Source organism: Trypanosoma cruzi, genomic scaffold (assembly GCF_000209065.1).
Source record: "Trypanosoma cruzi strain CL Brener 1047053516359 genomic scaffold, whole genome shotgun sequence".
Classification (NCBI taxonomy): Eukaryota; Euglenozoa; class Kinetoplastea; order Trypanosomatida; family Trypanosomatidae; genus Trypanosoma; species Trypanosoma cruzi.
This window is the reverse complement of record NW_001849335.1, coordinates 41,654-66,077: the sequence shown is the minus strand read 5'-3', so window position 1 is coordinate 66,077 and position 24,424 is coordinate 41,654. Positions and strand designations below refer to the sequence as shown.

Genomic DNA, 24,424 nt, shown 5'->3' with positions numbered 1-24,424 from the left:
CCCCACTACTTCCATCAGCGGCCGCAGCTCCACAGGTGCAGCAGCACATCATCACAACGAGGAGCAGCCCCGCGAAAGCAAACACATGCCGGGACATGTTGGGCCTCTGCGGCTCGCCCTTTTTTCCTTCCCTCCTCCTCCCGCTGGATCCGGTCACGCGGCGACGGTTGTGCGTGCGGGGTGCCTTCACTGCAGCAACAATTGAGAGCATATAAATATGTGTGTGTGGGCGGTGTGTGTGTGTTGTTGGTCCTTTCAGAGTGTTCAAATTTCACAATAGTGATTAGCGCTTAGAGTTTATTTTCCTTCCTAGCGTGACTGTGTTCAAGAAGTGGAGAGTAAAGCAACAACAGCGGCAATACATCAGACACGTCAGTGAGGAGCAGAGCACATCACCCACGCAAAGAGCGGGGCACGAGAAAATCCGAAAGGAACAGCGCGGAGAACCATCGCCCACACCAGCCCTCACACACACGCACCATCGCAGTGCCGTCAGTCCGCGGGTGAGAAGATTCGGCCTTCCACACAACAAACTCACACACCGCCAGCAGCCACACACCAATGGAAGAGAAGAAGAGACACAGCGCCACCGCCTCCAGTTCAATCCCACGGCCAACGGGATACGGCCACAGCCCGCTGCCGACACACAACGCACACGGAGCGAGCAATCACCCAATGAGCCACAAGCGGAAGCGGATCTCCATTCATCCATCCATGACGCGGCGCCACAGTCCACGCGGTCACACGGAGATCGCACTGTTTCCTCAATAGACCTTATTCGTCGTCCATCCCTTAAAGATGCTTCCGTTAGTGATGGGCCTTCGAACACAATAGAAGGAAATGGACAATGCGGTAACGCCGTGACACCACCAGCCACAATGATTCTCTCATACCGGGGCAATTCTCCAATTATGCCTCGTATGGGCACACAATCAAAATAACATATGAAAATCACCCAATGTTTTTCACCAGAAGCCAAACAACCCCTTTCCCTCCCTAATTTCTTCGGTCACCTTTATTTCCGATAGCGTTGGTCATTTTGGCATTTGTGTGCGGTGCTGCCGCATGGGGCTGGTGCACCCGCTCCGCATGCTCAGACACAAGCATCCAAAAATATATAACTCCCGCAAGATTTTTTACCACAAATCAAGCTGTCTCGTTCACCTTCAATTTCCTAATCCATTTTCCTATTATTATTATCTTTGCACACTTCGGAGGGCTTCGTCTCTTCTAAAGTCTCTGGATGATATTGACACTGGGTACTGGCGCACCTCTTCCTCCCAGAACACCGAATCTCAAGGCTCTCGTCGCTCACATTATCGGAATTGACGACATCACATCTCCGCCAGTCGTTCATCGGCGTGCTGGCTGCCTGCTGCACATAAATCATCCCCCACGACATGTCTCGGGACAATTCCTCCCAACCATTAAAATATGCCGCCAGGCACTCAGTGAACTGCCGCACAGTGCTGGCGGTGGTGTGGTGCCCACCCGCCGTAGTCATCCGCAGCCCAACCACCGTCCTTGGATTGGACTCCGAGAAAAAAAGACGTCCACCAGCGGAAGGTTTGTGGCCCACGGTTTGTGCAGCACCCCGTACTTTATTTTACGGATCGTTTTTCATATTCACTCGGCAGCAAACCTTCATCTCCCTTGGGATGCAATTCAGGGGCCAACTTCAAGACGCAGGGTTTTGCTTGACGTCCTGTTGGCGGCTCAAGCTCCGTGAGTTTCGTCGCCATTGCCTTGACAAAGGCACTCTCCGTGAACGATTTCAAAGCAAACCATCCAAAAAATATGGGCAAAATATTATCCCTCGACGCCAACATCAGCCTCAAAAGCTATTTTATTCTGCTACACTTGGGAACCGTTCCAATGTCCGTTCCTCGAGGCAAGCAGATATCGGTGCATTGAAAAGGATCACACCGCCTGCGTATATTTCCCGAACAACTTTCACAAGCCTGTGGGACGGATCCTCAGAACACCACGGCGACTCACCTCCCCGTGAAAAGTGCTCTTTCACGGTTCCCTCGCTGATCGATTGCAATGCAAACTTCACCGCTCCACAGCGTTCCCTAAACGCCTCCTCATAAAAGACGTGACGTGGAATCGGTCCCACTTTCTTCATGCGTTCTTCAACCACCTTCCAGTATTCCGCTTGTTTCTCTTTGGTCTCATCACGCGTCATCCAGGCGCACATCGCCTTCACATCCATCTCGTCGGGGCAATTCACGATGATTCGCGCGGCTTATGGTTGCTTCGCCCACTCATCATAGTTGGCTACCTTTGGGAATGGCACCGCAATCATGCCCCATCCAGAAGTAGGCGCAAAATGTCTCGGTGGCGGCGTTCCCTCCTTTGCCACATCGTAGATAATATACACATTCCTCCCATACCCCCCCAAACGTCTCAACTCAGAGATGCACATGTCCTCACCGCTGCATCTTGTCACCGTCCTGCTAGTCTTGTCAGACACGTACGCATCTCGTCCACCAAAACAGTGGACTACCACTTGGAGTTTCTTGGCATCGCAGTGCAGCGGCTGGTAGAGGAGGTGCGAGCCGGCATTCATCGACTCCCGATCCCGGGCGTCCCAATCAACACACGTCGCTCGAACTTAAAGTCGGTCCCACCGTGAGGGCTGGACCACGCGGTTACATCGCCCTTGACGATCCGCCACACTCGTTCCACCTCACAGTTCACAAAAACGTCCTTAGGAAGATCCTGTATCGTATGCCACGAGTGCGGCCATCCCTTCTCCGAGGCAAGCACCATCAACACGGGAGGTGCTGCACCGGATTGCTGCACAGCGTCATTCTCTTCGATAGCGTCGTCAGCTTCCCTGTACGACCATTACTGTTCTGGCTTCCCCTCATGCACCCCCATTCCCGTCCCCGTTTTCTTTCGCTCCACGCCGTCCGGAAGTTCCACCGCATGGCTCCGCCTCGCATTGTGCACAGACTCGTACACTCCCTCCAGTTTCTCCGGTGCGCTCGTCGTCGTTGGGTTCCTCGCCTCCTCGGCAGCTGCATCCAAGAAATGTTTGGTGGAGTTATGAACAGTTGCTTTTACCTCCGCAGCAGCCAATGACCGCCCCGGTGGATTGTCGACACCCTTATCGCAAAGCCTGCGTATATCCTCGTCGAAGACCACTTCACCCTTTACAGCTCGCCTCATGCTCAAATAACAACCTGATGCCTGTATGGCGTTCAGTGCTCCTTTATCACGGATATACTTCGTGGGGTCCCTAAGAAACCCCTCCAGCATGACATCCCGATTGGTGTCCACAATGCCCCTGCCGTCCGGTTCCATCGTAAGAAAGTCGTTCAGCTTCATTACGTTGACGCGAGCTCTTCCCTTAAACAGTACCTCTTCGATATTAGTGGAAATGGTAAATTTCATTTCTTGCGTTCGTCTTAGCCTTTCCTCTGCCTCCCGCCGCGCTTCTGTCAGTACCTGCGTGAGTACTCCGTTTGGTTTTCCCCTTGCAGGAGGAGTGATCGTATGCTTTCTTTCATAGTCCCACGTTGCCCGAGAGAGAGCACACCTTCGTGAAGAGGCCTAGTAATGGCCTCCAGCGCTTGGTACGCAGTCAAGTTAAGAATTTCTTCAAGAAGCCGCTGGTCTTGTACGTAATCATCCAGCTCCTGAACAAACACCTCCATCGTCACATTGTAGTCTTTCATCAACGGCCGCCCTGCCGCCAACATAATTCCAAAGGAAATCACTCAGCCTCATGTTGGTGCTGCTCATGGTCCACTGCGGCCACACTTTACTCCCCAACACATGTCGAGCCGCAGCGTCGGAACCATCACAAGAGCCACGGCGAGGCGCCATCACAACACCCGTGTGGTGAAGCATCCCACTCGCACCGCCCAACTGCGGCCTGCAGGTGCCGCTGGCTCCAAAGGACACTCGCGGCTGTTTCGTCCCGCAGTCCCAATGGCGTTGGGCGTGGCACTCGCACGGCGGAGTGATCGGCACGCCATGCAGCCGCACTGCAACGCCTGTCGGTGAAGCAGCCGAGGCCTGCAACCAACCCCAACACCGCCACATTATCGTCCTTTTTTCTATTTTGTTTTATTCACTTGGTCTGTCGGTCTGTTTGCCCCATCACCGACACCAAAAATAGGTGCACACCTTCAAAAAGGGAAGGAACAAAGAGAAAAGGAGGCACGATCCCACCCTCCCGCCGCGGGTCAACACTCTCCTCCACCCACCACCATTGCCGCGCAGGGGACAGCAGTCACATCGCAGAGTCAACACCACAATGTGCCCCACACCATCGTGCAGTGGACAATGGGCGAGACACGGCCATGCATCGCCCCGCTCCATTTTCCCACCACTCAAGCGTTGCGTGCCCGCACAAAGTAGCAAACAGAACCAGTGTGCACACAAACCCAACCAACACCCTCACTCGCTGAAGCACATCATTCGCATGGAGTGACAACATTTGAGGACACACCAGCAGTAGCAGGCTGCATGGAATTTCCCTGCCAACCCCGCGAAGAGACACAACAACTCTGCGGAGTCAAAGTGGCAGCCCCGCGGTGATGCCCGCAGTTCACATGGCAGGAAGAATTCCACGCACGCATAGTTCCGGACACCTCGTTGTTTGAGTGCACATCAACAGAACGTAAAAAAAAATACGTGTGCGCAAGACGACACTTGAATAATTAAAGGTTTCAGCCTGTTTTGTTCGATGGCCCTGGCGAGCAGTCCCACACAATCCAATCAAGGTGACACGCCGGACAGAATGGCGTCCGTCAATCAATAAAAAAAATGCGACACTGAAAAGGAGCAGAGACGAGTTGGCGCATGCGATTGCCCGCGACAACTGTGAGCAACCCGCCAGCACCAACTGAGGTGCCGAGGAGCACGCTTGTGTAGAACTGGCCGTCAGGCAGAGAGGACAAATAAAACAAAAGGGCAGCAAACCCTCTCGTTCAATGTCTCCTGACCGCGACACCAGAATCAAAATATCATGGACGATAAGAGCGGCAACGCCTTCTCCAAAACATCTTGTCAAGAAGCCGCAGGACCTCAGGAAGGGAAGAAGACAGCGGCGGCAGCCACAGCGGGGGAGGCAATAAAACGGCTGGCAGGCACCCTCACGTCGAGGCGCACACCACATCCGAGTGGGCCGGGAGCACAGATCGAACCGCTCGGAAACACACGCATCAAATCCGCAAAACAAAGTCGCGTTGAATCGACAGGAACTCCCCGCCCAAAACAAAATTATAAAGTAGCGTTTTTCAAGGGGGTAACTCGCCTTTCCGACGACGGCACGGACGACTCGCAGGAACTTCTTGCAAATCTCCCTTCGCAGGTCCGCATGAAAACGCAGCGGAATAAAAAGAGAGCGCAACGACGCAAAAAAAAAAATAATCCTCCTAGCCGACCAGGTGGCAGGCCGCCCTCGCGCAAGTGGACAAAACACAACTTCACTCCGGTCTTGTAGTGGTGGTCGTCTAGCAACATTTTTTTCCTTCTCGTAGCAGTGCAAATCCCCTCCCACAAATCATTTGTTCGGGCCATGCTCCTGCGGCCAAACATCGCGCTGCTGGATCCCGCAGCAGAGTCCTCGGCACAGAAGTGAGGGAGGAAGAGGGACCGCAGAAGGTGCGAGCAAATCCGAATTCGGTGGCGGTCGCTGCAGTGAAGATTGACGTCCCACGCGGTGTCCCTTTTCTGGGTCCGGTCCTCACCGTGCCATGCTCTCAGCGTGCGGTGCGCCGGCCGCTCCGAACATCCACACGTGCTTGCGTCTCACCGTCGCTCGCAGCCCCGTTCGTTGGCTGCATCAGGGATGTCGCCATCCAGAGACGGGCATAAGGACGTTGCATCCAACAAAACCTTCAGAGGCACCCGGTGGGCCAACGACGACCGTCACTGCGGGATGTGTGGCCCTTCCGCCGCTCACCTCAAATCGCACTTCTACGCCTCCTCGAGCAGCAGCAGCAGCAGCATAAATACACCGGTCCACTAGGGCCGTCACCAGCCATTGCAGGAAGACCACTCTGCCTCAGTGCTATGAAACCCGAATTGCATTGACGGGCCACTTCGGAAAACCCTGTCGCATCCTCCCCCATTATGCGGAAACACATCCGTCGTGCATGTGGCCACCGCAGCCAAGTGAATCCGGTCCAAACACCCTCCAAATCAAATTCCCCTTTCCTCACGCCATTCCTTCATTCCATGCGCCCTGACCCTCATCCACACGTGCCCACTCACACAAGCCAAAAAAGAATGGTGGTGGCCGCCCAACGCTCCGGAAACACATGTCTAGTACGCACACGCACAACAAATGACATGTGCAAGCGAACGGCACAACGGCGGAGAAGCGCACACCGAAAGGAATGCGGCCCTCCACAGCAGTCGCAGCCCACCGCGCGCATCACACCCGCAGGAAGAGTGACTCGCCGTGTGCTCCATCTCTCCTCCTTCCCTTCATGCACACGGAGGAAGCAGCAGCCCCCCGCAACCGCCAGCACACGCTACAAAAGAAGCATCCAAATCCACTACAATGTGCATTTTGTGCGTGCATGTGGTTGTGTGTGCCTGCAGACACACGAGGCAAAGAAGTAAAAGCAGGAGCAGAAATAAGGAAGGAAAGACTGCTCAAACTCATGATATTGCACTGCAGACCAAGCAGCGGCAATTCATAAAAAATTATTAAAATAAAAAAAAATTCATCCTCACCTTTCCACACCTCACACTTTGAAAAAAAAAACAGGAAAAAAATGAAAAATTTAAAAAATGAAAGAAAAAAAAGTCGTCCTTTATTACGGCTACACCCACACAATAAAAAAAACACACACCAAAAGCACCTAACCACCATGTTGCTCCAGAAATTGTCTGCATATATTTTGTCCTAAAATAAAATTAAAAGATATTTAAATGTCCTTCAACCGTCCGACCCTCCATGTGTCCGCACATCGTTTATATTTCATGGGGTCATCTGCCTGTTGCCGCTCCCCTCAGCCCTCTCATCGGCGCGTGAGTGCGGCCCGCAGAGCACAGTCACTCGTGTGTGTGTGGACTGAGAGAAGCACGCAGACATGACGGCAGTCGCGTCACTCCATCGGGAGAGTGAGCGCAGCAAAAAAAAACAAAAGGAAAGAAATGTGTGCTCCGCCCCACAGTCCCTCGTCGCACGCCCACACGTCACGGCTACCTCAGCGTGCCGTTCGTCGCGGCCCCTCCTCATGCGTGCAGCAGGCGAGGCGCACAGGGCCGTCGTCGAGAGCGTGTCGGTGGGTGTGCGAGTGGAGCAGTTGGGCGGGAAAAACACGGCACCCCTCGCAGGAAGAGTGCAGAAGAAACAATTGTAAAGAGTAGAAAAGGAAAACGTTCATATTGGTTGCCCCAAGGCAACAAACAAAAGAAGGGAAATAATTAAAGCAAAAACAAGAAAAAGAAAAAGAAAAGAAAAAAAAAGAAAGTACCCTTGACAAAACTCATTGAGTATTGCTGGGATGCCGCTCAGTTGTTGCTCCACAGAATTTCGCAACTTTGCTCTCCCAAATTTATTCAACAGAGAGCCGCAGTGCCCCACAGCCCCAGAAGCAGCAGCAGCAACACCCGAAATACACACACATGCACGGTGCTGTCAGCAATTAGAGACATGGCCGCCAACTCGCTCAAATGCCCGTTCTCAAGCAAAATGTCAGTGTCTGATGGTGTTGTAGCGTTGGACTCCGATGGGATCTCGGTTTCCCCAGGCGCTGTGCTTGTGTTACCCGGTGCGGTGTCGACCGTCTGTGGCGCCTCCTTGCCGTTTTCAGAAGAAACTTCGGCCCTCTCAGTCCGAGAGATGTTGTCGGCGTCCTCCGCGGTTGTAGGTTCGGCGTCACTCTTTGAAGGAGTGAGGCTGCTGTCTGAGCCCATTGTTCTCTCGGAATTTCTGTCCCCCGCCTCGAGGATGAGGCTTTCCTCCGCGCCGGTGGTCCCGGTACCAGTGGACCGCACGTCGTCGTTTTCAGCGGAAGGCTCAGTGCTTTGTTGCACTTGGTGCTCACCGCCAGCTGGTGCAGTGGCCGTATCCATACTCAACGACGCAGCTACTGGAGACGTTGTTCCGCCACTCCGGTCATTCGTTCCTCCATCCTCCTCTGGCTGCTCTTCAGCATAACTTCCAGAGGACATTTCAACATTAGTGACCCCCGTTAATTCCGCTGGCTGTGGGTCTTGTGTCTGCACATCTGAATCCTGTTGCATCGATTTATTTCCTTCATTCATTGTGGCTTGCTGAGACGTTTTGTCTTCGGAAAGCTGGGCATTGTCCTCTGGACGGTCATTCTCTGCGCTCTGCGCTGCGGTGGCGGATTCAGGAACAGATGATCCCGCGACAACCGTGGAAGGGGGCGCTGCATGCACCGGATCATTGACGATTCCTTCCTCTTGTTCATCAGTATCATCCCCATTCAATTCCTCATAGCTGGCGCTTTCTTCACTCCATGACTCGGAAAAAACAGAAACGTCTGTGCCGGTCACCTGTTCTGTGGGATGTTCCTCGACACCCAGTGATGGAATATTGACTTTCCTGGTTTTGAGTTTATACAGCTTATCATCCCACAGCTTCTCGTTGTATAGCATGACGTTGGTCACCGTCACGTGGCCGCCCGTTGCACTTTGGTCCTTGCTGCTCCCACCGATGTAGAAGTGTGAAATCCTGTGCGAGTCAAACAGATTCTCATCATATCCCTTGCAGTCAATTTCCTCTCGATCTACAAAGGCAATCCAACAATCAGAATTCATTCGCAGTCCCACCTGATACGTCTTGTTTGGCTCCCACTCAACAAAATCATCCGCATCACCAGCACCCTCCGGTATGGCCAACCACTTCTTTTCATGGGTGTACGACAGACCAAAGAGCACCGTGCTGTCGGTGTCATTCATCCTCACGCCCATCAAAGGAATGCTGCCTTCCTTCGGCACCTCGTGGATGGACACCGTCGCCACAAGAGTGAACTTGTTGTTCGCAAAGTAGTACGGCACAGTCTGCCCCATTTCGCCAACAGGCCACTCCGCCCCTGCCCCGGACCCCTCGAACGTCAATCCATTGGGAACCCTTCTCTTCCCATTCGTCACTGTTGCATTCACGCCGAGGTACTCGTCCCTCCACTCGGTCTGAGTTGATTTACCAGACAAAAAGCCAACAAGCCCATAAGTGGGAACACGACCATTGCACATACCCTTTCTGAGCGCGTCAACAGTGCCGCTGGAACCGGAACGGCATGTTTTCAAGGCGTTGTCCAAATCCTTCCATGTCTTCACCACTTCCTTTATCCGCTCCAGTTTCTCGGTCAGACGCACAGCGACAAGATTGTATGATCCACCGTCTTTCTTGTTCTCGTACAGTGAAATCAACTCATTATTATTATCTTTTATCAACAGCGAGCTCGCGGCGGCGTCATCATCTTCACGAGACACCGGCCCAACATCATACACACGTGCCTTGTCCGTCACCCAAAGATGGAGCCGACCTTTTCCACCTTCATTGTCCTCCTCTGGATACACCGGCGCGGTGATGAGCATCACCTCCTTTCCCTCAATGGTTGCGGTGGTAGATCCGCTCTGGACACCGTACCCTGTTCGATTGTGTGAGTTGCCCCACACGCGGGTAATTGGCTCACCCGAAGTATACCAATTGACTCCATGAGGAGTGGACATGTAAACGTCATAGTAGCCTCCAGCACAATGAGCCATCATGAAGAGTCTTTCGTTGTCGCCTTCGTATTTTTCCCACTTCACAAGGGTTGGATCCCTGCAGCCGTTACCAGGCGTCTCGCGTGAAAGCTCCCATTTTTTGTCTGACGGGTCAAAACTCATGGACAGTAAAAAGCTCGTTCCATCCTTGTCTTTGGCCTGCATGGGAAACACAAGCGAGCCGTCACGCAACACAGCACCCGAGCCTCCGCCACCCAAAAATTCGGTCAAGAAAACAGATTTTCCTTTGCCTTGAGGCTTCACCAAATGGGTCTCATTCCACACAAGTTTCTTGTTGTTTCCACTCTCAACAGCTACAGTTCCCTTCACGAGTAAAAGGCCCCTCTCATTCGTGCGTTCAACCTGCGGCTTTGTACGGCTGTAGTTTCCCAGGAGCATATAAACACTGTCCCCAAGTACAAGTGTCGTTGGTCGCAACAATTCCGTTGTCCCAAAACTATTCGCGGCAGTGTTCACAAGTTGCATGCAAAACAAACTTGTATCCGACGTAGAAATATCCATTGAGTCATCACTTATATCCAGGTGCTTTGAGAAAATCCCAGCACAGCTGCCGGCTCCATTCCTTTCCCCGCACTGCGCTTCAGCAACGGCAAATACATCATCACCCACTTTAACGAGGCCAGGAACACGGAGCGAGGTGATTTTGCTTCCGTCCTTAAACTCCTTCCAATTAGCAAATGATACCGGCGTCGTCACTGTGAACGGATCAATGGCATTCCCTGGAATACTGCCCTCAGCAGCCGCAGCTCCACAGGTGCCGCAGCACATCATCACAACGAGGAGCAGCACCGCAGAATCAAACACATGCCGGGACATGTTGAGCCTCTGCGGCTCACTCTCTCTTCCTTCCCTCCTCCTTCCGCTGGATCCGGTCACGCGGCGACGGTTGTGTGTGCGGGGTGCCTTCACTGCAGCAACACGTGAGAGCATATAAATATGTGTGTGGGCGGTGTGTGTGTGATGTTGTTGGTCCTTTCAGAGCCTTCGAGTTTCACAGTAGTGATTAGCGCTTGGTAGTAACTTCCTTCTTGGAGGGGAGCAACAGACAACAGCGGCAATACACCAGAAAGGTCAGTGAGGAGCAGAGCAGAGCAGAGCACCCACCCAGAGAGCGGGCACGAGACAATCCGGAAGGGACAGCACGGAGAGCCATCGCCCACAGAAAAGAGCAGTAACACTGCAAGTCACGGCGGGCCGTCGGTGTGTGCGGGCCAGCCCTCACGCGGTGCAACACGCCACACACAACAGGGAATGACAGACAGACAGGCGGAGGGAGAGAGAGGGAGACGGATGCCGTCAGGAGGCACTCACAATCAACATGGCCCGTGAGCATGCGGCCACTCCACGCAGGAACACAGGAGAAAAGGGTGAGAGGGGGAAAAAAGCAAAAGGCAGCACAACACACGGAAGAAACAAACGACAGGCGGGAAAAGCATCGCCACAGCCCTCGCACTGGCCGGCAACTCCACACCAGCCCTCACACACACGCACCATCGCAGTGCCGTCAGTCCGCGGGTGAGAAGATTCGGCCCTCCACACAACAAACGCACACACCGCCAGCAGCCACACACCAATGGAAGAGAAGAAGAGACACAGCGCCACCGCCTCCAGTTCAATCCCACGGCCAACGGGATACGGCCACAGCCCGCTGCCGGCATACAACGCACACGGAGCGAGCAATCACCCAATGAGCCACAAGCGGAAGCGGATCTCCATCCATCCAGCTATAACGCGGCGCTTCACTCCATGAGTTCACACGGAGTGCGCTATTTCCCCAAGAGAAAAAGAGACTCGCGGTGCGCGCTTGCTCTCCTCCTTCCCTGGCCACGGAAGCAAAAAACCACACGTAACTTCTGGTACAGAGTGCGAGAAGAGCATCCAGCTGCATCATAATGCATATATCGTCTAATTGTAGATATCTGTTTTTCCGCAGGCACGCAAAGAACAAAAAAAAAGGTAATGCATGTGAGCTTGCACAAAAAAGTAAAGGGAAATAACCGAGTTCCAGTACGGAAAATAGAAGAAAAAAAACTGGTTACACTATTTATCGCACAGCAGTCCAAGTAAAATGAAAATGCCAAAAAACAATTATTTTTTTTCTAGAGAAAAATGGCAGAGCTTTTACTCAACGCTATTTTCATGCACATTCAAAAAAACGGATCAAAACAGGTAGATAAAAGTCATCCCAAAAGATCCCTGTGGGATCACTAAAGTTGGCTTTCTATGTGGGCTAAAAAATATGTATTTATTTATTTATTTAATCTGCTTATAACTTCACTTTCATAAAACACTTATATTCCAAAGTGAAAATCTATTCTTTGCTTCTCCCAGCTCTCACCCTTAATTTTCACCGACACGCATCGGCGCTGCGCAAAGTGCCACCAGTTCCAGTAATCTTTAGAAAGGAACCACTCATTATATCCATTCGTTTTCGCAAGACTACAACATCAAAAAAAAGGGAAAAAACAGGACCCCACGTCGGTAATCCCTGACTGAAACCATAACATTACTTTTTACATGAATTCTTTTAAAAAATAAAATATAAAATATAAAAATCAAAAGTAACCACTACATGCATACAATATTTAAAAATAGAACACGCAGAAACACTAGGTTTCAAAACAAAAACAGAACGCCACAGTTTTAAAACCAGCAAAAAGTCGCAAAGCCCCAACGCCCCCGAAGAAATAAGAGCTTCAGAGACGCATTCTTATACATGAAGCTGGAACCTTCATTTGGCTTCTTCGATGAAATCTCTGGCTTGAAACCGCCACCTTTGTTTCCTTCCTCCGATGCGCTCGCAGAATAAGAGCTGCCATCATCGTATTTTGGGCCTGCCTCGCCGACCATGAGCCATCTCATATGCTTGGAATTGAGTCCTCGGTTATACAAACGGGCATTGGAGAGTGACAAATGGCTGGATTCTGCAACTTCCCCACTCTTCCCGTGGAATTGGATGTGTGAAATACTGTTTGTTTGGAGAAGAGACCCCTTGTAGGTGCCAAAGTAAGCCACCCTCGCGTTAATGTACAAATCCAAATTGCCCGTGTCGTGTCGCAGCACCACCTGACACGGTTTTCCTGGGTCCCACCCTGTTGGAAGTATTTGTCTACCGCCACTATGAATTACAGTCATCCACCTCCCATCATGGGTGTAAACACACCAAATAGCACAGTCCTGTCCCCGTCATCCATCACCACACGAATCAAAGGAATGGAGGTGCGTTTCTTCGGCTCATCGTGGATGACTGCCATCACCACTAGAGTGAACCTTTTGTGTACGAAATGGTACGGTTGATTCTCTCCACTTCGGGCAACAGGCCACCCCGCCCCTGCTCCGGGTCCTTCAAACGTCACTCCATTGGAGAACCCTCGCACCGTCCCATGAACAGTCGCGTTCACGCAGAGGTACTCGTCCATCAACTCACTCCCAGCTGACAGACCAGACAAATAGCCAACAAGCCCGTCAGTAAGAATGGGACAAATACACATGCCCCTTTTCACCGGGTCGATAGTGGCAGTGGGTCTGCACGTTCTTAAGGCTTCATCCAACTCCTGCTACCTCTTCACCACAGTCTTTATCCGCTCCAGCTGCGTAGCCACGTGCACGGCAACAAGACCGTATGACCCCTCACTCCTATTCTCGTACAGTAAAATCGGATCGCCCCCACTGCTATACAGCAGGGAACTGGCAGCAGCGTCATCAGCTGCATCGGATATCGGCCCAGCATCATGCACACGTGCACCGTCCGTCACCCAAAGATGAGGCCGACCCCTACCCTTTTTTCTACTCCAAATACACCGGCGTGGTAACAAGCAGCACCTCCCTTCCCTCAATAGTTACGGTGGTGAGGCCACAGCGAACGCCATACCCTTTTCGACCATACGAGTTGCCCCACACGCCCCAGGAACCGGCCCAGCAATTACGGACGAAGTTGTTCCAGAGCCAGCGGGCAGACGTGTTATATGGTTTTTTCATTGCTTTTCTTTAGATGAGTTCTATCACCCACGGGCCGGCAATAATAATAAAGGCGGCGTTTTCCCCCACGTTGCGAGGCGAGGCGACGTGAAAGAGGACGCGCTTCCGCCGCCGCTTCGGGAAAGAGAGGGGCCTCGCGCCTTGCACGGGAAGTTTTTTCAATCTTTGATGGTGACAATGGCACTTGGTAGGGCCAGGCCGCGGCTATTTATGGCCAGCGATGTTGGCAATTATTGATTGTTATGGTGTGCGCATTTAAAAACAGAGGGAGTGAGCACTACGTTTTCGTTAGGATCCATTGGCATTCGTCGTGCTGAACTTTCGTACATCTTGAATTTGTCTGTGCAGGTTTCGAGATAAATTTATTTGTGTTGTCATTGTTTTTGTTTTTCTTTCTTTCTTTGTTCTTTTTGTTTTGTGGGTTCTTCCATACTGTTTATTACTTTATCTCTTTTTTTAATGCTTTTGCGAATTTTCTTGCGATGTATTTTTTTCTTCTTACTTTTACAACTTTTGTTTTATTTTGCGAATGAGATGTTCAAGTTATTGGAATGGAATTTCTTTCTCAACTCTATAATGATGATGCCTATCGGGACTACTTGGATGCCAATCCGTCTTTTTCTCTTGCGGTACTCGGTAGAAAAAATCTTCGGATTGCTGAGGGTTTATCGTATTTCTTTGATTCTCGCGTGCGTTTTCGGATTAACTACTTTTCGGATGTAAAAGCTTTTTTAAATAAAGGCGTGAATGTTAGCTTAGGTGCTGAAATTTCGGGTATACTGAAGAGCAATTGGTGTTCAAAGCATCTCCGATTAAGATGTAGCTGTGTTCTTGTTTGTTTGGACTGGGATCAGCTGGGAGAAACGGCGATAGATGAAGTTTGGTTATCTGGCGTTTGTAGCCAGTTAAAGGAATATACGCGTAGTTTCCGTAGCAAAGTTATTATCGCCCTGGTCACTGAAAATACGATGAGAACAAGTGCGAACTCTACCGCGCAGATTGAAAAACTGCAATATGATTTGAAGATGTTTTTTGGTAGTGATTTTAAGAATTTTTTGCCCCTGTATGAATCGGGAATGGGGAAGGAGAGTGCAGAAAAACTGTTTCAAATGGCAGTGGGGTTAGCTACAAAGTACCATAAAGATGAAATGTCGCGTCTAAAAAATTCTAAACTTGAGCCGAGTTACCCTTTGGTGAGACGTGGTTTCAAACTCGGTTGGCATTGTCTTGTTTTGAATGATACAAAAAACGCCCAAAAACACTTTGAAAATGCTTATAGAACGCTAAGAAAGATTGCTCCGTTCTGGCCAGCGATGGAGCTGCGTATCTGTGGTACCATTCTTCTTTTTCGTGTATTACACATTGTTGCTTTGGAATCGGCTATTTCTTCCGATGATATGTATTGTCGACTTTGTGAGGACCATATTATGTGGATTGGAAGGGCTATTCCTTGCGGTTCACCTGAATTTAAGCCTATGGCTGGGTTTCTTCGACTCATACTTGTAGGGGAATGTTATGAATGGTTGTTAAGAAATTGTCGTTATGTGGCTGATGAGACTCGACGAGATTATCTTTTTGCAGCAATGGGGGCATTTGAGGAAGCTATTAAACTAAACCAGCCATCTGGTTCCTCGAAAAGACACACTGTAGCTCCCGTTTTTGTTGGTACAGAATGTCACCTGGAATCACACAATTGCATCTTCTATAGTAATAATTCTATGAGAACTTTATCAGTACGTGTGAAGGATTTACTGAGTGAAATTGAATCACACAACAGTTTGTCTCTTGACGCGTTTTATATTTCTGTTGGGGTTCATGCTAGCTTTCATGCATGGGAACAGGTATTCGTTTGTTTGGAGAGGTTTGGAAGACTACGTATTGGAACATACAAGGAAGCTGAGGCGGTACATAAAATTTGGATGTGTGCCATGCAATCTACTGGCGGTAATCTCAAAGAGAATATTCGGGAAGATGTTCTTTTCTCATATGTGTCGCTTTGCTTTGGGCCCGCTGTAGGGATGGAACAAAAGAATTATATGAAGCAATTTACGGAATTGATGAAACAAAACAAATTGAATCATTTTAGCCTGTCATATCCAAGAAGAGGTCATTTTGCACCATTCACAATCTTATGTAGATTTCAAGATGAACATCATGTTTGTGCGACTAAGACCGAAATACAATTTTCACTTTTTACTGCCTCAATCGAAATGATTATTGTGGATTCGCTGTATGTTGTGGTTTCTTGGTTATCCAGTGATGGGGTGGAGGATTTAAGTATGTATTTGGTCTCAGATAAAGGTCTAAAACTGAGTTCAAATACACCTTCTTCTGCTTCTCTCACTTTGGCTCTTGATAAACCGGGAACTTACCATTGTAAGAGTGTCCGAGGGCGTGTAAATTGTGCTGGTATACAAATAAATGTTGAGTGGAGGCTTGAGAAATCACTGGGTGGAAACCCCTTTTTACGAGGGACGGAAATGCTTGGAAGTATTTCTGGGCTACTGTATCATAAGCCGTGGATTTCCATAGTCCGACCGGTGTGTGGAGTCGATATCGAGGTCCCGAGGAACATTGCAGGAATTGAAGGAGAGGAAGTAAATTTTGATATTGTGGTAAATTCGAAGCAGGATTTAACTGGAAATGGTACTCTTGTAATACACGATGTCCCCAGTTTGTACGAATTTGTTTGGGATGCATGTCAAGAGAAAAAAATGAAAATGGGTGAGGGTCTTAGAAAGGGATATCGCACTGTCATTTTGGATAATATTGCCTTTATTTCTTGTGATCATCCGTTATATGTCACACTGAATTACCGTTGTCTTCGGGCTGGAAAATACATGGTTCCTATTTTGTTTTATTACAAATCAGGAAATTATTCAGACGTGGAGATACTAAAAAGAATTCAGCTGAATGTTTTTTATCCCTTCTCCACAACCTATACTTTTTTGAAGGTCTTGCCGTGGATGGTGACACCAATTAAGGGTGATGTGATTGTGGGATCCGAAACCACTCTCCGTGTGCCAGAATTCTCTCGGGTATCCATACAACATGAAAGGTTTACTTTGGTTCATCCACGTTATAGTACGAGAGACGATGTTCCAACGATTCAAAGTAACCGAGATTCTCTTGTATATATTGCTCACACAGAAAGAGAAGATCATTCCGATAACTTTGCTTCTTCAAAGGGGGAAGAAATTATTCTTTTGGCCTCTATGGAATGCCGTGCACCTCAAGGATTGATGGTGAAAAATTTGGATGTTGTTTGCACTCAGGATGCTTCACTTTCGTCGGTGGTAGTTAGCTTGCTTCCTTGTCACGTTGAGCATTTGGAAGTCTTGACGTTGAGCATTAAATTTCGTCTTTTGAATGCAGGAAAATTTTCTTTGGGCTTTATTCGAATGATTTTGGCCCCAGGAAACGGAGCACAACATATTATCTCTGATTTTCCCCTACCTGAAGTGAAAGTGGAAGATACCCCGTTTGTGTTGTCTCTGAGGGGTCCTTCAATTGCCATTATTGGTTCCCCAATTTTGATTTCCTTTGATATCACCAACAAGACAGAGAATTTTCAAAACTGTGAGTTATTGATGGAAAAAAACAACGGTTGCTTTTTAATGAACGGGAGAACTCAGTGGAGTTTCTGCCTGGCCCCTAATACTTTCAAGTCAACCGAAATTATTTTGCAACCACTTTGTATTGGCACAATTAAGTTACCATCTGTTTATTTAAGACATTCTACAGGCTTGGCATCAGGCACATGTGCCGTATGTGTAAGTGATTCACAAAGGATCTGTGTCTTGCCCTCCTGATTGCATAATCTCTCTGAATGAATTGGCTGCTTTGGGCGTTTGAATGGTCGGAAATAAATCCATTTTAAAATAAAACCTACAAGCTTGAAAAGCCTTTCTTTTGTCGTTTTTATTGAAAAGACAAAAAGGAAAAAAAAAAAAAAAAGGAAAGGGTATTAGGGAGAGTGGGTGTAGAGCAACACAATGCCATCTATGTCCGGAGAAAAAGTAGATAATATAATTGAAAGAGCCATTTCAATGGGTCTCAACTGCGATGAGGAAACTTTTGAGAAGCTACGGCAAGTGCCTCTTCTTCAGTTGTGCCGCATGATGAGTAGATATCTTACAGATGAGAAACATATTATTGAAGCGCTTTTTGTTTTGAGCCTGGCCACAACAAGACGAAAAACTCTACTAGATGAAGAGGCCGTCGTCGTACTGAAATTTTTTTTAGAAAAGCTTTCCTCTTTGCAGACAATTGAAACTTCCGTGGAATGTATTACGAGAGTTATTGAATATTTGTCTTCCCAGCGGCCTTGTAGTAAGATCGTTTTTACAGAGTTAGCTAATGGTTTTCTACCCAATGTTAGGTTACAGGCTTTGCCAACAAGAGTCCGGCGTAGTGGATTTAAAATCCTTAAATACATGGTTTCAGAGGCCACCGTGTCATGGCTTACCACACCCGTTCTCTGTTTGCTTCTGGAAGCCATGGACGAGGAAGGGGAGCCGGAACTTGTGTTGCATATGTTTGAGCTCTACTATTTTTTGAGTTTTTTTGTTGATAAAAATAACATTGTTCCTCTAAAGGAACAATATTTTGACAGTATTTCTAGTTATTTTCCAGTAGTATTTTCCCGGCCACCAGGGTGCAGTGTGACACGAGAGGAATTGAAACGAAGTCTTACTCGGTGTATGACTTGCCCACTTTATTTGGATCCCTGCGTTTCATTTACTTTGTCAAGGTTGTCGTCTCCGTCATCTTTTGTGAAGCAGGAGTCCATAGCCGTCCTTTTGGAATTATTTTCTCCTGAATCGGCACACGACATGAACGATTTGAGTCCCCATATACTTCCCGTCGTAAGTCACGTACGGAATGAAGTTATTAAGGGTGTATCTCTGGGTTTTAGTGAGGGGGACTCATACATACGAGATTGTATGAATCTTTTGAGTTTTATTGGCAAAAGATCTCATGGGGTTTTATCCCCAGTCATAGCTTCCTGGATAGAACCAGCAATTAGTGGTGCTTTAACAAGTTTGAATTCTGGAAGTGCAACATGTTCTGCATACGCTACCATGTTTTACCATTTAGCCCGCAGTGATGCTTCTTGTGGTACTTCCCTTCTGTCTCATTTTTTGCCGTTGCTATTAATGAATTTGAACGAGATTGATGGTGGGAAAGAAAATGCTTTTATTATTCTTTCAGCTGTTTTTACAGGCATTTTAGATCTGTGTACCACCGATGAGGTGCACCATGGATTGTCGTCAACTCTGGATGACGTGAAGAGAAGTCTGGAGTTGAGCTCCCCAGAATTATTCCGGCTTGTGGAAACCCTATTACTGGCCCTAAAAATGGCTGAATCTTCCTCAAAGATCATCATGTGTGAACTACTTTCATCCCTATTGAGTTTGGATGTATATCTGCATCCATGGATGCCTGTGGAGAGTGTTCAGTTGTCGTATGAAAATCTCTTGTTGATTTCTTTACAGGGCAATGAGGAAATTCACATTAAGGTTGCCCGATGTATTTCTCGTATTGGTCATCTTGAGGGGAATGGTTTGAATAATGCTATCGTTCATTTACTTGAAAAAGAAACGAAGTTCAACGCTACTGGGATTATCACACTTTTTAATGCTCTTTTGATGTCTTCTGTTCCTGTCGCTCTTTTGGCCATGGAACTTTTGTTAAATCCTTTACGGTCTTTGGTTGAATCACGGCTTTCTGAATCAGATGTGTTTTCTTTGTGCAGGCGTGCTCTTTCAGAAAATGCAGACTTTTCAGAAGAAGATATTTTGCATTTGTTGCAAATCGTGGTTTTGAAAAATTTGCCCGCGAGTTTGGAATTTTTGTGTGAACTGCTTGTGCGTATTTCTTTATGTTCAATTGAGAAAACGGTGCTGCAGATGGTTGACGGAAAAAGGTGGAGCATATTGGTGATCGCTCTGCTTTCTTCCTGTGACTCGGATGTGCTTCATGTTTCAGAGACCCTGGAGCACTGGGTAACGGAGATGTTGAATGCCGTTCAGGAAGAAGAATTTCGACGCGTAACGATACAAGGCGTGTCGGCAATATGCGCCCACGCGCCAAACGCTTTAGAGGGTTTCTTAACAAGGTCAAGAGGCCTAGATCCAGAGCTTCAGCTTGCCGTGCATGCAGCTGCAGCCCGTGGTCTAATAAAGGCTGGCTTAGCAATGGATGGTGAGGTGAAGGGTATAATATTAAGGTTACTGGACGCAATTTGTAGTGGTGTAGACATTGATGAAGTTTTGACAGCCACTTTTTTCTCGCCATCATTGGGCTCGAATAAATGTGTTACCCTTCTTGTTCCCTTTATTCAGGCCGTACGAACTAGCAACATCCCTATGCCAGATAAAGTATTGAATGTTATTCTTCAACTTCTTGGAAAAGAGGCAATTGGTTTGGAGTTTGATTGGAGTAGCATTCTGGAAGTATGCGAGAATTTGGCACGACAGAAACCGTCCGAAGGTCATGTTATTGGCATTTTGCAACTTTTGGATTGTGTACTCCTTCGCATAGACTCCAAAGTCTTTTTCATGAAACGGATTTTGACAAATGATGGTGCTCTCTTTCAGATGTTGCTGAGTGCTGTGCGGTCTTCAGACCTACAGGCAAGATGCACAGCCCTACGCCTGCTGTCGGAGGTAGCTATGTTTGCCGTTCAGTTAACTGCCACGAATAACGAGGATGAATTAAATTATAAAAGAATCATTGCAAGGGAGAAAGAAGGGGTACTGCATCTAACACAGATTTTGCTGGCTGATCATAAACGCGTGGTGCGTCGCGCTGCTGCCCAATGCAGGCATCAGTGGTATAAATTAAGGTAAAAGAGCTTGCTGTGTGTATTTTTTCTTCCCCTTTGAGGGAAAGTTAGGCCCATCGTCATCAGTACACACACACACACACACACACACACCTTTTTTTCTACTTGTGTATCCATGGAGCATATGATTGTTTTTATCATTTCTATTTTTTTTTTTTTTTTTTTTTTTTTTTTTAGGTAGAAAGGATGAAGATTGTTGTCTTTCTGGACGTCCGGAGCGAAGCGCTTTGTACTGCTGTTGCCTCGGAGGCAGCCACCGTGGGGGATTCCGTCGAACTTGTAAATTGCCACAATTCAGTAGTCCAGGTATTACGTCGAAAGAATAAGCAACAAGAAACAGTCAATACTTTTATATGCCTCATCACAGAGAAGGGGAGTTTGAAGGATGCGGGCGTTGTTTACGCTCTGTTCCGTAGACGTATAGCTGTTCTGTCACTTGAAGAAGGCAGCATCGCCTCCACTTCGATCCCCTTGCTGGAGACCATTTCCTCCCTCCATGTGGATCTCTCGGGCGGCCTTTTGCAGGCACAGCTCCTGGCTGTGAAGGCATTTTTTTCCTTCAACGCAAGCGTGAGCCAAGTAATTGTATTTGAGGGTGGGGATGGGGTGGGGAAGGCAACGCAAGCGAGGCTTTTAGTTGACCGCCTTGTGGATGAGGGACACCGTGTCTCAAGTATTGAATTCCCTTCAGAAAGAAATCGCTATGGTGAGCTTCTTCGTGAGGTTCTGTCAGGAAAAAAGGGCGGAATACAAGATCTGGATCCCAAGCTGTTTAGTTTGTTATTTTCCATGAATCGTTTTGCTTTTTTGCCTGAGCTTCAGTACTGGATGTGCCGTGGGACGAAGATTGTTCTGGATCGGTATTACACGGCAAATTGTGGACATCAGGCTTCAAAGTTCCCAGAGGAAGAACGAGCTGGATTTATTGGCCATCTCCAATTGATGGAGGTCTCGTGGCTCCGGCTTCCTCCAGCAAACCTGGTCCTTTACCTTGATCTCCCTCCACATGCTGCGTTCTCTGCCATGAAGGTGGATCCGAACCGAGGATCACTCGACATTCATGAGACTGCACAGCGCGCATACAAGGAAAATGTCAGAAAAACATACCTGTGGTGCTGTGAAAACATGTCCAACTGGTTTCATACGGACTGCTGTGATTGCGCAGGATCACGTCTAAGTCGTGAAGAAACTCATAATAAGGTGTACGAAGTGATTGAGCGACAGCTTATTCCCATAGCGTAGGTTTAACCGTTAATGTGTTTCTAGTGGTGTGTGTGTGTATGTGTTTGGAATAGGGGGGTGTCAAAGAGATGAGTTTTATGGTTTTGGCGTACCCGTGTACCTCCCACTTTTTCTCTTGTCCTTTTTTACCCCTTTTTTTGCTTCATTTTCGAGTGATTTTCTTCTCTTCTTTTTATTTTTGGATTGTTTCTTTTTATATGAGGTGCAATCCATTGTTGTTGCTTTTTCGATTTTTGTTGGTAAGTGAGGAGGATAGCGGCGAAGAGGCAAGTACATGGAGCAAAGAGGCTCTCTTAACTGTTAAAGAAGTCTTTTACAATTCGACAGAATCGTGGCCCCACACGGCTGTAAATGAAAAGCACGCTGGCCAGTTATAAAAGGGGACTTCACGGTAAGAACAAGAAGACCGCACTGTTGCCCATAAAACTTCAATCCCGTCCATTAATTGCTGTGGATGTTTTTTCATTGTGAAAGCCACCATGAAATAACGTGAAGAGAAGAGATTTGAATACATGGGGGGCAGCCAATAAAGTTCTTGACTTCTCTTATATTTTTGTTTTTACGTTATATGCTGTGTACCGCGCCCCCTTTCCGTTCATTTGCCTCGCTAATAATGGTGCCTGGGAAAGGCTGACTATGATGGCAATCATGGGGAACGAGCGTGGTCTTGGGCCTTTGGTACTTGTCAACCCTGACTTTGGAATTAAGGGGGTATCGAAATTTTTTCAGATTCTAACCAATGGCCATCGAGTGGCGTTGTCGGCCTCTCGGTCGTGCCTAGGCGTAAAGACAAATGCATCACATTCATTATGTTGCGCGGTTCTAGTCAAGAAATATATATATATATATGGCTGGGCTTAACGTGAGGTGTTGGATAAACAATGACAAGAAAAGAAGTTTGGCGAATGTCAGTTATATAAATTACCGTCTACTGTTGCTGTTGCTGCACAACCAAAAAACAACTCTTATGGAGGTGATACGACTTTCTTTTGTCTTTTTCTTTTCTTTACTTTTGCCTCCGACTCCTTTCCTGTACTGCAAGAAGTGAAACAGGATGAAATCAGACGGAAACAGCTACCCTTATTCTTACGGACCGCCTCAGCCAGGATATGGACCGCCTCAGCCAGGATATGGACCGCCTCAGCCAGGATATGGACCGCCTCAGCCAGGATACGGATCGCCTCAGCCAGGATACGGGGCGCCTCAGCCAGGATACGGGGCGCCTCAGCCAGGATACGGGGCGCCTCAGCCAGGATACGGGCCGCCTCAGCCAGGATACGGGCCGCCTCAGCCAGGATACGGGGCGCCTCAGCCAGGATACGGACCGCCTCAGCCAGAATACGGGAAACCAGCATCCGGTAATGCATTGCCTTATACTAATACACCAGCCTTGCCCGCTCAGACATCGTACTTCGATTACACCGCGCCGGCCGATTACAGTGAGGTTGAGAACTGGGAGGGCTCGAACAAATGGGCGACAAGTATGATCCTTGCACCTTGTAATGAGCCGTGTTTCTGCTTAGGTGCGTGTTTTTGTCCTTGCTGTTGTACCATCATGCAACGCAAAAGGCTATTACTTGGTGACTGGTCACGTTACATCTGCTGCGCCGGACTGTGTGGAGATCTCTCTTGCTTTTCTGGTAAAGGAGTTGAGCCTTGTTGCATGTGCCTAGAGGCCACTCTTTGTCTTTCATGCGCAGTGCACGGCAATCGTTTCATGGTACTTCAGCACTATAATCTGGAGAATGATTGTTGTGATGTGGCTGTTATTTGCTGTTCATGTGTTTTGAGTATATTGGCCATCATTTTTAATAATGATTCTCTAAAAATGCTAGCGGACATCGCCTACTGTGCCACAATCGGATGTATACTGGCTCAAAATGAGCACCAGATGAAAAAACTTGGATATCCAATGGGCCAAAATATGGTTTAGTACATCATCTGAAGCCCCTGATACGTGGTTTATAGGAGCTTGTGAAGAGAATGATCACGGGGGAACTGGAGAATTTAATTAATTTATATATCCTAATAAAACGAATGCGCTTCTTTACGACACTTTTCTGTCTTATGAATTTTTGGGAAGAATACGACTTTAGTGGGGCAGGGAACCGATAGTGGCTATTTAATTCTTTATTTTTTATTTTTATTTTTACCTTCTCGCCCACTCCCTTTTGATTCCCACCTCGCGGCGGGGTCTTGTGGCTGGAAGATCCCAAAGTGTGCCACTTCGTAAGTAGGAACTAAATATATATATATATATATATATATTATCCTAATAGAGTGAATGGGCCACAATTGTGGCCAACGGATGATATATATATAAATATATATTTACTTGGTGTTACGTTTTGAGGATATGGTGGATCCCCACTCTTATTCCATTCTTCCATTTCTCATTCCTACCTTGTTTGGTTCCTATTATTGATAAACTGCAGGATTCGGCCAGCGACCCAGAAGATTATTCAGGGTTAACAACTAACGACTTGTGTTTGAATTCAAGAAAAACTGATGTTTATCTTTGTGGGTGTTTCACCTGGGTTTGTCAAAAATGCGTATTTACTAATTTACTTTAGTTTAGAAATAGTGAACTTTCTTGGATTTAAGGGTTGTAGACACCTGCGT

The 24,424-nt window shown here is 48.0% G+C and overlaps 6 protein-coding genes and 3 pseudogenes across 6 annotated transcripts, besides 16 other annotated features; 5 read left to right on the top strand and 4 right to left on the bottom strand.

Annotated features, from left to right (window-relative positions):
* On the bottom strand, positions 1-211 carry Tc00.1047053509663.69 (trans-sialidase, putative; the record flags this gene model as incomplete). Its single annotated transcript, XM_807530.1, has 1 exon — positions 1-211. A coding segment is annotated over one exon (211 nt), but the record flags the coding sequence as incomplete, so codon positions are not given.
* Positions 1-11,210: a sequence feature (areas not merged during assembly with more than two copies in the genome that could not be assigned to a particular haplotype).
* Positions 1,173-3,710, bottom strand: Tc00.1047053509663.60 (annotated as a pseudogene).
* Positions 6,665-6,693: a sequence feature (AT_rich).
* Positions 6,724-6,774: a sequence feature (T-rich).
* Positions 7,406-7,444: a sequence feature (T-rich).
* Tc00.1047053509663.50 (trans-sialidase, putative) lies at positions 7,534-10,662 on the bottom strand (the record flags this gene model as incomplete). Its single annotated transcript, XM_807527.1, has 1 exon — positions 7,534-10,662. The coding sequence occupies one exon, from the start codon at positions 10,660-10,662 to the stop codon at positions 7,534-7,536; it is 3,129 nt and encodes a 1,042-aa protein (XP_812620.1).
* Positions 10,812-10,831: a microsatellite.
* Positions 11,211-24,424: part of a sequence feature (heterozygous, non-Esmeraldo-like haplotype) that runs on past the window's edge.
* Positions 11,964-11,994: a sequence feature (AT_rich).
* Positions 12,258-12,288: a sequence feature (AT_rich).
* On the bottom strand, positions 12,375-13,616 carry Tc00.1047053509663.47 (annotated as a pseudogene).
* Positions 14,082-14,127: a sequence feature (A-rich).
* Positions 14,262-17,522, top strand: Tc00.1047053509663.44 (hypothetical protein, conserved; the record flags this gene model as incomplete). Its single annotated transcript, XM_807529.1, has 1 exon — positions 14,262-17,522. One exon carries the CDS (start codon positions 14,262-14,264, stop codon positions 17,520-17,522), a length of 3,261 nt encoding a protein of 1,086 aa, XP_812622.1.
* Positions 17,638-17,672: a sequence feature (T-rich).
* Positions 17,706-20,564, top strand: Tc00.1047053509663.37 (hypothetical protein, conserved; the record flags this gene model as incomplete). The annotated part of the gene is made up of 1 exon (XM_807528.1): positions 17,706-20,564. One exon carries the CDS (start codon positions 17,706-17,708, stop codon positions 20,562-20,564), a length of 2,859 nt encoding a protein of 952 aa, XP_812621.1.
* Positions 20,628-20,653: a microsatellite.
* Positions 20,707-20,735: a microsatellite.
* Tc00.1047053509663.30 (thymidylate kinase, putative) lies at positions 20,747-21,802 on the top strand (the record flags this gene model as incomplete). Its single annotated transcript, XM_807526.1, has 1 exon — positions 20,747-21,802. One exon carries the CDS (start codon positions 20,747-20,749, stop codon positions 21,800-21,802), a length of 1,056 nt encoding a protein of 351 aa, XP_812619.1.
* Positions 22,000-22,290, top strand: Tc00.1047053509663.25 (annotated as a pseudogene).
* Positions 22,857-23,735, top strand: Tc00.1047053509663.20 (hypothetical protein, conserved; the record flags this gene model as incomplete). Its single annotated transcript, XM_807525.1, has 1 exon — positions 22,857-23,735. One exon carries the CDS (start codon positions 22,857-22,859, stop codon positions 23,733-23,735), a length of 879 nt encoding a protein of 292 aa, XP_812618.1.
* Positions 23,769-24,265: a mobile genetic element.
* Positions 23,922-23,954: a sequence feature (AT_rich).
* Positions 24,047-24,070: a microsatellite.
* Positions 24,114-24,136: a sequence feature (AT_rich).